The 12537-nt window shown below is 37.6% G+C and overlaps 1 protein-coding gene and 1 long non-coding RNA gene across 3 annotated transcripts; one reads left to right on the top strand and one right to left on the bottom strand.

Annotated features, from left to right (window-relative positions):
* Positions 1 to 223: 223 nt before the first annotated feature.
* LOC128681988 (uncharacterized) lies at positions 224 to 2359 on the bottom strand. The gene is made up of 4 exons (XR_008406076.2): positions 2148 to 2359; positions 1313 to 1483; positions 748 to 928; positions 224 to 506 (listed from the first exon to the last, which is right to left on the bottom strand). It is a non-coding gene; the product is annotated as an uncharacterized LOC128681988 (long non-coding RNA).
* A 590-nt stretch (positions 2360 to 2949) lies between these two features.
* Positions 2950 to 12466, top strand: Ccs (Copper chaperone for superoxide dismutase). Of its 2 annotated transcripts, XM_053766367.2 has the most exons (8): positions 2954 to 3124; positions 3429 to 3521; positions 4745 to 4856; positions 5555 to 5727; positions 7236 to 7391; positions 8282 to 8385; positions 11009 to 11241; positions 11973 to 12466. In XM_053766367.2, the coding sequence occupies exons 1-7, from the start codon at positions 3110 to 3112 to the stop codon at positions 11211 to 11213; spliced, it is 858 nt and encodes a 285-aa protein (XP_053622342.1). In that variant the 5' UTR covers positions 2954 to 3109; the 3' UTR covers positions 11214 to 11241; positions 11973 to 12466. The 2 variants fall into 2 exon arrangements, with proteins under 2 accessions (XP_053622341.1, XP_053622342.1); XM_053766366.1 differs by having other exon boundaries at positions 2950 to 3124; positions 11009 to 12466.
* The last annotated feature ends 71 nt before the right edge of the window (positions 12467 to 12537 follow it).

The raw sequence follows: 12537 nt of genomic DNA, 5'->3' as shown, positions 1-12537 counted from the left end.
GAGTGCAATATCTTTTGCCCATCACCGTAAACCCGTTTTATAAGTGCCAATTTACCGCTTTTGTCTGAGTTAGGCCCGATTGAAAAGTTGTATCGAAATCTACAATTCATTTCGGCACGCTAGCTCGTTACCTTTAGTTTATTTTGACTTTGCATCATCCATACCATAGACTTAGAAAGGGCCCCGCTGCCGTATAGTACAAATGGAAAAAAAAAACAACAGATTAGAATGTATATTTTTTTTGCTTACATGTTAAAATTAACATAGACATTATCATTTGTTGAGATTACACAATTTAAAAAAAACAATCAACTACAACTTCTACTAAACACATATTATCAACATCAACATCAATCATTCATGAAAGAAGAATTTTATTTCGCGAAATCAGCTCAGATCAGCACATCTGCGTTGCGTTGTCTTACCTTCCTTGCCCGCGTGACTAGATAGAGTGAAGTTCATTCCTGCGCGATAACTTTTTATTACTGTAATACAATATGCTGTAACTGCAAGAGAAAATGGTTAATTAATTAAATTGATTGATGAACTCAGTTGTCATATTGTAGCCAGCACTATTCTATTAAAAAGATTTTAATAGTGCTACAATATCACCTATAGCTTCATTGTATGAAATCGAAACCTTTTATTCAGTTTCACCCGTCCCGATGTGCTGTATGTAATCATTTCACCTACCTCTGCTTGTCCTACAGAATCATGGTTCGTCCTACCATAATGTTTTATACTTACTTGTGACAAAAGCGACCGACATTATCATACAATTTCCCAAATTTGGCGCGAAAAAGCACGACGGATATGTACTTGAATAGTAACAGGATAGATATATCACAGCCGCATTGAATACTAGTGGTACAAACATACCACTAATACATAATATATAAAGGAAATTCGTTACGAATTGACGTATTTCCTGAAAATAATGGATCAAAAATTATTGCAAGATTCGACTCTTTCATCTCAATCAGAAGAACTAGCATTAAACATACAAACAATATGTTGCACATTACTAACGTCCACATCATGCTGTTTCCTTTCCCCTAATCGTGTTAGCATCGTGTAAAAAAGGAGAGAACGTGTGGACGCAATTGCGTGCTACGTGTTTCATGTTTCATGGTAAATACCCTACTAAAAGCGGCTGTTCCAAAATTTAATATCTAACCTAAATTTTCTGAGATTTACAACTTTATTTTTTGATTACTCTCATACAAAAAGTTAATAAGTATCATGAAATGGACTGAGCAAAGACCAAAAGTACCCAAATATCAAAATGTTCACATACACATTAGATACTCACACAGAAAATTCCGAACAAAAACCCAATTGCCGTCAGACATCCTAAAATGTTGAATATGTTTATAACACAGATCATTGGCCAGCCGATGTACACGGAGGCACGGCAACTTGGACTCAAGATATTTGTGTAACAAGGGTGCCAAAGGAGTTGTGCACACAGGAAAAAGAACACCTGAAATTAGATACGATTTACCCTGTGTATCAACCAGCGTAAATCGATTTAGCTGCCTACTTGATGTCAAAGTTTATTAGGAATGTTGTTGTAGCCTATTAGCTGGTTATTATAGGTCGAGAACCTCAAAAGTTACCTCATTCAATCTTCACTTCGACATGTTCCCCTATCGACCGACATGGCTATTGGTCATGGCCCATGACCAATAGCCTCATGGCCGTTATTACTCCCCCTCTCCTTCATGTTGCGAACCTGCTAAGAAGGAATGGGAGGGGGTAGGAGTGAATAGCAGTGGCGGATTTGCCCAAAGGTCCAGTAGGCCCGGGCCTAGGGCGGCCAGATATGAAGGGGCGGCCAATCATAAAGCGGGGAGAAAAGTCAATTCATTTGTAGGTAGTACCTAAGACCTGAATAATAGGAGCTGAGAAAGGGGTCGCTAGCTACATGGCCTAGGGCGGCCAAGACTGCAAATCCACCACTAGTGAATAGGCATATTTATACTTTATACTTTTCTGTGACCTCACATTTAGTTTCCCTCACAAGGCTAGATAGACAAAATCACTCAAATTTGTAATTATAAGCATGAAAAGGAAACCTTAGTGTAACGGCCAGAGTACTTCAATTTATGTTTCTAAAAATAATAGAGGCCATTATATGTACTTACAAACACATACAGAAATCCTATCAATATACAGCCTTTTTTTAAATCATAACAAAAACAGAAATATTCCGGATCCCGCAAGGATCCAAATAGCACCATTTTTGCAGGAATATATTAATAAAATGTATATATTGTATTTTTGTTCTATCACAACATTTTATTTACACTTGAAATTTTGTATGGCACGGCCATGCGATTCGCATGGCAGTTACCAGTTACCTACCATAAAGTTACAAAAAAACTCGAAGAACCCCTTTTTTCTGTCTACCATAAACCGACCACGAAAGAGGTCTTAGAAAGACTAGGACCTTGGAATTACGCTATACTCTGCACACGAAGTACCTACTAATAGGGCATATTATGCAAAGCTCAGCGCAGATGGCATTACTAGTACAACTAAGGTATACAAACATTGCTGTTTTTTTTTCCAGTTTTTTTATTTTATTAATTTTTTTTTTCCAATATTTCGGCACCCGAATATGCTACAGTGTTGTATATTTTCACAAACGAATGCTTATATAATGAAAGGATTAATAAAGTACTCTAAAATAAACTTTTTAATCGACATAGCAAAAGGCGGCAAAGCTTTTGTGTACCTAATATGTTAGGTATCTCTGTGTTGTCTCTGGCGGGATAAATGTGCAGTAATACTCCCTATTCTATGACTAGGACACAAAGATCACCGCGCGCGGGGATCACCGGAGATCATTCCTTTCTAAATCTATGTTGGGTCAAGCTAGTATTTTGTTCGGCATGTTGGCTAGCCTTCATGGCTCTATGAAAGATTGTTATTGTCACTGTCAGTCATTTGTCATATCAATCATTTCGAATTTTGTTTTCTTTCTATCACCTATCACCATCAAAATAAAATAATATTGTGATATTTTTTTCTCTTCTTCTTGTAAACATTGATACTGATATCGGATAAGTTATTAGTAGAACAAAGTAACACATTGCTCACAAAAATGCTGACATCCAAGGTAAATTCTCTGTTATTTTAAGGTTGTATTTTCTAACATCGTCATGTATTTGTGTTCACTCACTATCATAATGTATTATGTTATTGTGTGTTAAACAAGTTTAACACCCATTACTGCAGAGAAGTGCCGTAACGAACTTATATCATGCCAAGCTAGGGCCAGGTATATCTGCGAAAGCGTGACAAAAATACTCATTTATAATAATATTACTAAGTAGTAGTAATTAGTAGGTATGGCTTTAATTATCCCCGAAAGGTTATCTTTTGTCCTTGTCATAAGTATCAATTTTTATTTTTATTTCCAGCTGGAAGTACTTGTGGACATGGGTCAGAACCCGGAAGCAAAACTACTGGACAAAACAATAAACTCGCTCAAATCACAGGATGGGATCAAAGAGGTTTTTATGATATAATTTTCAAACCCTGAAATGTTAAAGCACACTTTATGCTAAAGTGTGTTTTGTCTCTTTCTGTCAATTTTGTAATATTATTAAGTGTGATAGTGAGAATTATTTTGCTATTTTGAATAATGAGTAAGTAGTTTGATTTGTTTAGATTTATATTTTTTATGAAGAATTCTTTCACATCAGTAGTTGGTCTCATACAGTTCCCAATTGCAGCCGTTTCAGATTTCTATAAGTAAATAGAAGATTATTTTTGATATTGAACTTGCTCACCATTCTTCTCTTCAATAGTGCATAATACCTGACAGAATTCTTGATATACCTGTTTGTAACAGTGTAGCTTGCTAAGAAAACCAGCGTTGTGGTGCACACTACGGCATCATGCTGAGTGTAGACCATTTTAGTACAATATTTTTGTACTGTTACATGTCCAATGTTATCTATAATGTTTTTTGTTGCACTAAATAAATGTTTTTTCTTTCTTTCTTTCGAAACTGTATAAGTTCAATATAAATTTCAATAAATAATAGGAATTGACTTGATGCCCATCAGGCTGAGCAACTTTTACTAAGCTGCTATTTTTATATGATAACCATTCGGCTTGATGACGAAAATTTTAAAATTTATATTATTTTAATCTATTAGTACTTTAATGAAAAATGAAATTTTAATGTATTTAATTGTTTATAAAAATAAAATTTACAATTATTTTAAAATTAAAAATAATGATAAAATTAGTATATTAAATAAATAAATAATAAACATATTAGGACAAATCACCCAGATTGAGCTAGCCCCAAAGTAAGTTCGAGACTTGTGTTATGGGATACTAACTCAACGATACTATATTTTACAACAAATACATATATAGATAAACATCCAAGACTCGGGCCAATCAGAAAAAGATCATTTTCCATCATGACCCGACCGGGGAACGAACCCGGGACCTCTCGGTTCAGTGGCAAGAATCTTACCACCGCGCCACCGAGGTCGTCAAAAAAATATTAAGATATTTGTAAATATATAATTGTTTAATAAATAATTTTAAGGAATTCAGTAAAATTGATTCGGCCGAACTGTACGGTCTCGATAGCTCAATCCATCCTGGTTAGGAAGAGGTGTGGGTTGAATCCCGATTTGATTTCAGAATTTTTTTCGTCTCATCATAATTAGTAGTTTATTAAACTTTTAATTAAAAACCGAATCATTTTTGTCAGGTGATGTTCAAAGATGGCGCTTTTATGATTGAGACCACATTGCCAAGCTCTGTTGTGCTTGACATGGTTACGAAGACTTCTGGGAAACGTGCCGTGCTACAAGGGTTTGGTGGTAAACATCTTACCTATACTATATTATTATAAAGAGGTAAGCGTTTGTGAGTTTGTATGTTTGTGGCGTGGGAATCTCCAAAACTATCGGACCGATTTCAAAAATTCTTTCACTATTAGAAAGGTACATTATCCAAGATTGCTATAGGCTATATTTTATCTCAAAATTCCCACGGGAGCGAAGCCCCGGGCTAAATGTATTGTGTAAATACTTTTACGTATACATGTCTGCACTATTGCATTCCATGTTAACCTGTCCTAATAACCCTACTAATAATATAAATGCGAAAATTTGTGAGGATGTGTGTGTATGTTTGTTACTGTTTCACGCAAAATCTACTGGACCAATTGTTACGAAATTTGGTACACGTGTAGAATATAACCTGGAATAACACATAGGGTACCCAATTTTTATGTCAAAATTCTCACGGTATCAAATCTTAGATAAATATATATTTTTACAGTGTTAAGTTTTGAGTTTTGAGGGTTCATGTTCGCATGTGTGTGAGTTTATCACACCATAATTCTTAAACACCTTACATGACGAGAAATTATATAGAGCGCTGTTATTTTTTACCTTTATGTCCGGCGCAATCTACCACTTTGTATGAGATTAGCCGAATCGAGCCGAGAAATAATTGTAGAAATCTTCTATATTAGAAGATTTATATAAAAGCTACAATTTCCCCCCAATCACAGACAGCCAATCGGCAGTAGCCATGATATCGAGCCAATCGTGTTGCTCGGGGCGCGTGCTGGGCGTGGTCCGCTTCCAGCACACGCCGGACGGTCTGGTCTGCGACGGCTCCATCGACGGTCTGACGTCCGGGGAACACGGGCTGCATGTACACAGGGCTGGGGATCTTAGTGAGGTACGTTTTTTTATTTTTATTTGATGACCTCCGACGGTCATCATACTGGACTTGTAAACTGGAGGTTCCGAGTTCGATCCGGTACGTTCAATCCGATCAGGGCAACATGGAAAATGATCTTTTTCAGATTGGACCGGGTCTTGGATGTTTATATATACAGGTAACAGTTTTGCAGTTGGTATCAAACGCAAAACCTCCTAAAGACTACTTGGGTACATCAAAACAAGCTACTTTTATTCTACGACTTTTCGAGATTCGTAACTTTTTTTAATATAAAAATAAAATACAATCTAATTTACGATTCTACACATATTAACTCTATATACCTAATAGCCAAGCAACACGAGACAGTACAGTAGCGTTATGTAGCGGAATCGAACATAGAGTTAACGTTTTATAGAAAAGACATTCAATTTTCAACGAAATGAAAATTTTTGTATTGATTACATTTAGACAAAAGTCGCAGAACAAAAGATGTTTAGTCTCTATGTACCTTATGCGCCTTTGGAAGGTTATGCGTATATGTTATAGAATATAGTATCCCATAACACAAGTCTCGAACTTACTTTGGGGCTAGCTCAATCTGTGTGATTTGTCCTGATATATTTTATTTATTTATTTCTATTTATTTAATCACTAGCCGTTGCTCGAATTAACTATGTTTTTGAGAGTTAATTGAGAAATTCTTTAGACATGTTATCACTGGCATCCGCAGAAAACCAGCGTCCTAAATGCGAATGCATGTTACTCTAATAATAATATGCCAAAAAGCAGCGAGTCACCATCTACCACGTAAAGTTTTAGTGAGTAATTTTAAGGTATATATGTCCGCACACACTCCATAAACCGGAAATCTAGCTCACTAACATCACATATACATAGCCCAAATCACGTAGATCCCTTCTCGGCAATAGTCTAGCAGCTGCGGGGGACTATCCGTTGGTGTTCTCAAATGGGATAGATCTCAACAGATGCAGCCATCTCATTTTAGAATAAAAAGGTACAAAAATGCCTGTTCAATGTTGGCTTCGGTCCCATGAATGCCTCAAAGGACCGGCTCCCGATGGGCCCGTGGCTGAACATGCGTACCAACATAATAATAATAATTTAAGCCTGTCTGTTCTGAGTCTGTTACTGAGCTTAGATCAAGTTTCTATTGAAAACAATTTACACACATTTTAACGTTATCTGATCGATATTTCAATGTGATTTATTCAATAACAAATTTTATTGTATTCGAATATATTTATATCTTAAACTAATTGCAATCAATATGCTACATACATACTATCAGAGACTTTATCAGCGAGCAGTGAAACAGGTCCTTAATCCCAACTAATATTATAAATGCGAAAGAAAGTTTGTTTGTTTGTTACCTCTTACCACTATTATCTACTGGACCGATTGTTATGAAATTTGGTTATGAATAACACATAGGGTACTTTTTATCCCGAAATTCGAACGGGAGCGTCTTTTATATCTCGCTGTATGGATATATTGTACCCCAGGGATGTCAGTCACTGGGGGGTCACTTCAACCCGTACGATTCCCCGCACGGTGGGCCTGATGACCCGCCGGCGTTGCGGCACGCGGGCGACCTCGGCAACATCGTGGCGGACGACAGCGGGAGAGCCACATTCAGGATACAGGATAATGTGCTCAAGGTATGTTTTTTCCCGTAGTGTTTGGCCAGGGATGTCTAGTCCAAACGCTCCATACTGAATGACACGAAGAAGTGACGTCACAACGTGTTCGCAACAAAAGCTTATACGCAACAAAACAATCAAACAAAACAAATGTTTTGTTTTGTGTATTGTAATTGCTGTAACCTGTTTTGCACACCTCATGAAATAAATAAATAAAAAAGGCTATGTTTGTTCGACAGCTACATTAAATATTACGTTTATTATGGTGATGACTTCTTAATGAAAGTTGTTAAAAAATTTTAGTTTTTTTTTTTATGATGGTTGAATTTGTTTTTATTACTTCGTACATATATTTTTTAAATGGACTTTCCAACCAACATTAAATCTTCGTATTTAGATCCGGCTGCATTGTTACAGTCTATGAATTATCGTAATGATACGAAATAAATCTATTTTACATTTTCAACTACCCTATTACTGTGGTGTGTGATACAAGCATAGTGCTAATGTGGGCCGTTGAGTGTTGGCCATTTACATTTGTAAATATATCTAGGAACTATATGAACCGATATTCACTGTTATCGTTATACTACTTCGCGCTACAGAAATACAATAATTTACATTTAATATGAACATGATTAAAGGCAAACTTCTAGTACAGTGGCGCCATCTACCCGCGCTAAATCCCACTAATATTATAAATGCGAAAGTTTGTGAGGATGTATGTATGTTTGTTACTCTTTTCGCGCAAAATCTACCATATACATATTGTTATGAACACGGGTAGAATGTAACCTGGAATAACACATAGCGTACTTTGTATCCCGAAATTCCCACGGGAGCGGAGCCCCGGGGCGCAGCTAGTTGGATGTTAACGTTTGCTGCGATCATGCACGCTGTCCCATCAGATCTGGGACCTGATAGGCCGGTCGCTGGCGGTGACGGAACGCCGCGACGACCTCGGCCGGGGTATGTCGCCCACTTCCAAAATTGACGGCGACAGCGGCAAGCCGTGAGTGTTTTAATACTTCTTCTTCTTCAACAGCTTTGGAAGTCGATAGTAGATTTAGTTTAATGCCAGCTCTCACAGTGTCGCCGAACTCGGACACACGCCGACGCGAATGCGTGAACATTGCGCAGTCAGTATGAATGCTTTTATTTACCGCAATGAGTGTAATTTAAATTTAAAAATTGACTTATGTCATAATAATTTAACAATTCCACAAAAAACTGCTAAAAATAAAATCTTATGGGGTGATAGAAACTTAGATCAAATTGAGATGTATACAAAAATATGTAATGAAAAACTTAACCTAATCTGTTGCCCTGACGAACTAGTGTGTTGTAGTAAAGTTTTATGTGATAATGATAATCATAAAACTGTCTTGAAAGAACTTTACAATGACATAATATGTGTATTAAGTGAGGCCGCATCTGCCACCTGCAAGCAATGTTATCTGAAACCTAAAAGAAAGCCAGTTGTGGGGTGGAACAGGCACGTAAGCGAGGCTCACAGGGAGGCTAGGTGTAAACATCAGATATGGCTCTTGTATAATAAACCTAACAGTGGTAGTGTTTATAATGAAATGGTGGAAAGCCGTAAAATTTTTAAGTCTCGTTTGAAGTGGTGTCAAAACCATGAAGAGCAGTTAAAAATGGACATAATTGCTTCACACCACAGAAAGCATGACTTCAAGGGCTTTTGGAAAGCAACAAATAAACTTGGTTCTAAGCCTAAACTCCCTGTGAGTGTCGACGGCTTGTGTGAGCACTCAAGTATAGCAGACATGTTTAGAGAGCAGTTTTCTGTTAAATCTCCATTGGGACCACCACAGTCAAAGTGTAGTACTGGCCTGTGTGGTCAGGAGATTTATACTCGGTTTACTGCAGATGATATAGATAAAATTATTAAGTGTATGTGTAGAGGCAAGTCTCCTGGCCACGATGGGCTGAGTATTGAACACCTACTACATGCAGGGCTGCACCTGCCGAGAGTTCTCAATATGCTTTTTTCACTGTGCATGTCCCATTCTTACTTGCCCTCGGAAATGATGAAAACTGTGGTGGTCCCTATAGTAAAGAACAGAACGGGCGATACTAGCGACCGGACCAACTATAGGCCCATCTCTCTTGCCACAGTAGTGGCAAAGGTGCTTGACAGTCTGCTTAATCAACAACTGGATAAATATCTTTCTCTGCATGACAACCAGTTTGGTTTCAGACCTGGTCTATCCACTGAGTCAGCAATCCTGTGTTTGAAGCAGACTGTCAAGTACTATACAGAGCGAAATACACCAGTATATGGCTGCTTTCTGGATCTGTCGAAGGCTTTCGACCTAGTCTCTTACGATATACTGTGGCAAAAACTAGAAGAAATGAAAGTGCCACCTGACCTGTGTAATCTATTTAAGTACTGGTATCTCAATCAAATCAATGTCGTGAAGTGGTCGAATGCTTTCTCAGAGCCATACAGGTTGGAGTGCGGAGTAAGGCAGGGAGGGCTGTCCTCGCCTAAGCTATTCAACCTATACGTGAACGCACTGATTGAGGAGCTCAGCAGCTTACATGTCGGCTGCCATATTGATGACATATGTCTTAACAATATTAGTTATGCGGACGACATGGCTCTGCTGAGTGCCTCTCCGTGCGGCCTCGACCGGTTGTTGAGTGTGTGCAAGCGATACGCCACCAGTCATGGTTTATTATATAATGAGAAGAAGAGTGTATGTATGGTCTTTCAAGCTGGAGGGAAAAATCCGGACACTATTCCACCAATAGTATTAAATAAGACGCCCTTACAATGGGTTTATAAATTTAAATACCTTGGACACTGGTTGACCTCTGACTTGAAAGACAATACAGACATTGAAAGGGAGCGTAGGGCGCTATCTATGCGTGCTAATATGATAGCCCGTAGGTTTGCTCGTTGTTCTAGACAAGTAAAAATAACTCTCTTTAGAGCCTACTGCACATCCTTCTACACGAGCAGCTTATGGGTGCAATATACAAAGAAGCAATTTAGTGCCCTACGTGTCCAATATAATGATGCCTTCAGGGTGCTTTTGGGGTTGTCCCGACGTTGTAGTGCGTCGGGGATGTTCGCCGAGGCACGAGTGGATTGTTTCTACACCACTATGCGCAAACGGTGCACATCCCTGGCTAACAGACTTCGGGCCAGCTCCAACAGTATCCTGAACTTGTTCGCGACACGTGTCGATTTTCAGTATGTGAATCATTGCTCGATGATTCACATGCTGAAAAATGTACAAGTGTAATGTAATGTCCTGTTTTGTATTTTACTAACATTAGGTTTTAAGTTTTCTGTGTTACTTACAATAAATGATCTAAAAGTTGGTCAAGAAATAAATGAATTATTATTATTATTATTATTAAAAACCAGCAATGTACACCGTAATCCGGCAAAGTTTGGGCAAATGTTGAGAGTATGGAGCCGCCAGTTAGTAGCAAACATATACCGCACCGCTCTTGTAGTGTGTATGCGATTATTTGACACTAGATGGCGTTAGTGAAAGTCATGTCAGAAGCCTTTAGTCGACGAAAATTACACGCAATAACGCACTAGGTGTTTCGTATTTAAAAAAAAGTTAAAGTAAATAAATTCATAATGTTCGTAGAATCGCGTGCGGCATAATAGCGCGTTCGGCCGGCATATTCCAAAACCCGAAGCGTATATGCGCGTGCGACGGCGTCGTCGTGTGGGACGAGCGAGACAGACCGCTAGCGGGAAAGGGACGGAGGAAGTGTTGCGAGAAACACGACGAGAAACAGAACGGGACGGGTGATGCCCAGAATGCCGATAAACCGTGTTGTAAGGTTTAGGGGTTCGACAAAAACAGAGCTAGAGGGTGTAAGTTTTTTTTTCCTTTTGTGACAGGGAACCTTAAATATACCAAAAAATTGTTTTGCGGTGTGAGTTGATATTGACATACTTTGGGAGTAATAAAGACGAAAGATAATTAAAATGAGTTAAGTTTAGTTTCCCTTATCTTTGGTTTGACTAGACAGACATACAATATACATACAGACAACATGTCTGTGTATTTGTATGTCTGTCTAGTTGAAAAACTTAAACTCTGCTCTCGTCGGGAGTTAAATTATTGTCCAGTTTAAAAAAAAATATTCTGTGGTATAAGACTGGTTTGGAATTCTTTATTTTTTGGGATTTTAAACGTAACCAAGATGGCGATCTCTGCTCACTAGCGCCCTCATCACATTGTTTAAGTCAATTTCTTTTAATTAACATCGAAAATATCACAGTGGATTATGCTATATAGGATTTTATTTTAGTTTATTTTTACAAAATAAAGTTGTGTCTCAGATCTTTTTTGACGACCTCGGTGGTGCAGTGGTAAAGTTCTTGCCACTGAACCGAGAGGTCCCGGGTTCGATCCCCGGTCGGGTCATAATGGAAAATGATCTTTTTCTGATTGGCCCGGGTCTTGGATGTTTATCTATATATGTATTTGTTATAAAATATAGTATCGTTGAGTTAGTATCCCGTAACACAAGTCTCGAACTTACTTTGGGGCTAGCTCAATCTGTGTGATTTGTCCTAATATAGCTATTTATTTATTGCAGTACCTAATACTCACAATCTACAGACAACTATCTCTGAAAAGTTAACTAAATATCAAGACCTAGCAATCGAAATCAAAACTCTGCGGAAAGTCCAAACTGTTCACATTATACCTATAGTCTTCAACTGGCATCATACCTACATCACTGAAACACACTTAGACATACCAGATTATACACTCTCCTTGATCCAGAAGGCGGTAATACTAAACACATGCCGAATCACACGTAATTTCCTAACTTCGTCCACCCTCACGTCTACCTTCAGCATATAAAACTCGAACACAAAATGGAATTTATACAATCAATTTTTAATAAAACTGATTATATATTTTGTTCGATTTATAAAAAGTTTTATTAAAAATTGATTGTATAAATTCCAATATTGCATTTTATATATTTTTTTTTGTAAATTGGAAATGGCTTGTATTGTATTTGGTTGTAAATATATTTTTTTTTTGTCGGGTGTATTGTTACAAATAAAAGACAGTTTTTTGTATAAAGTGTTTTTATTTATTAAAATATAGTATCGTTGAGTTAGCATCCCGTAACACAAGTCTCGAACTTA

The sequence above is a fragment of the Plodia interpunctella genome, chromosome 29 (assembly GCF_027563975.2).
Source record: "Plodia interpunctella isolate USDA-ARS_2022_Savannah chromosome 29, ilPloInte3.2, whole genome shotgun sequence".
NCBI lineage: Eukaryota > Metazoa > Arthropoda > Insecta > Lepidoptera > Pyralidae > Plodia > Plodia interpunctella.
The sequence above is the reverse complement of the archived record's forward strand: the minus strand, read 5'-3'. Positions and strand labels throughout refer to the sequence as shown.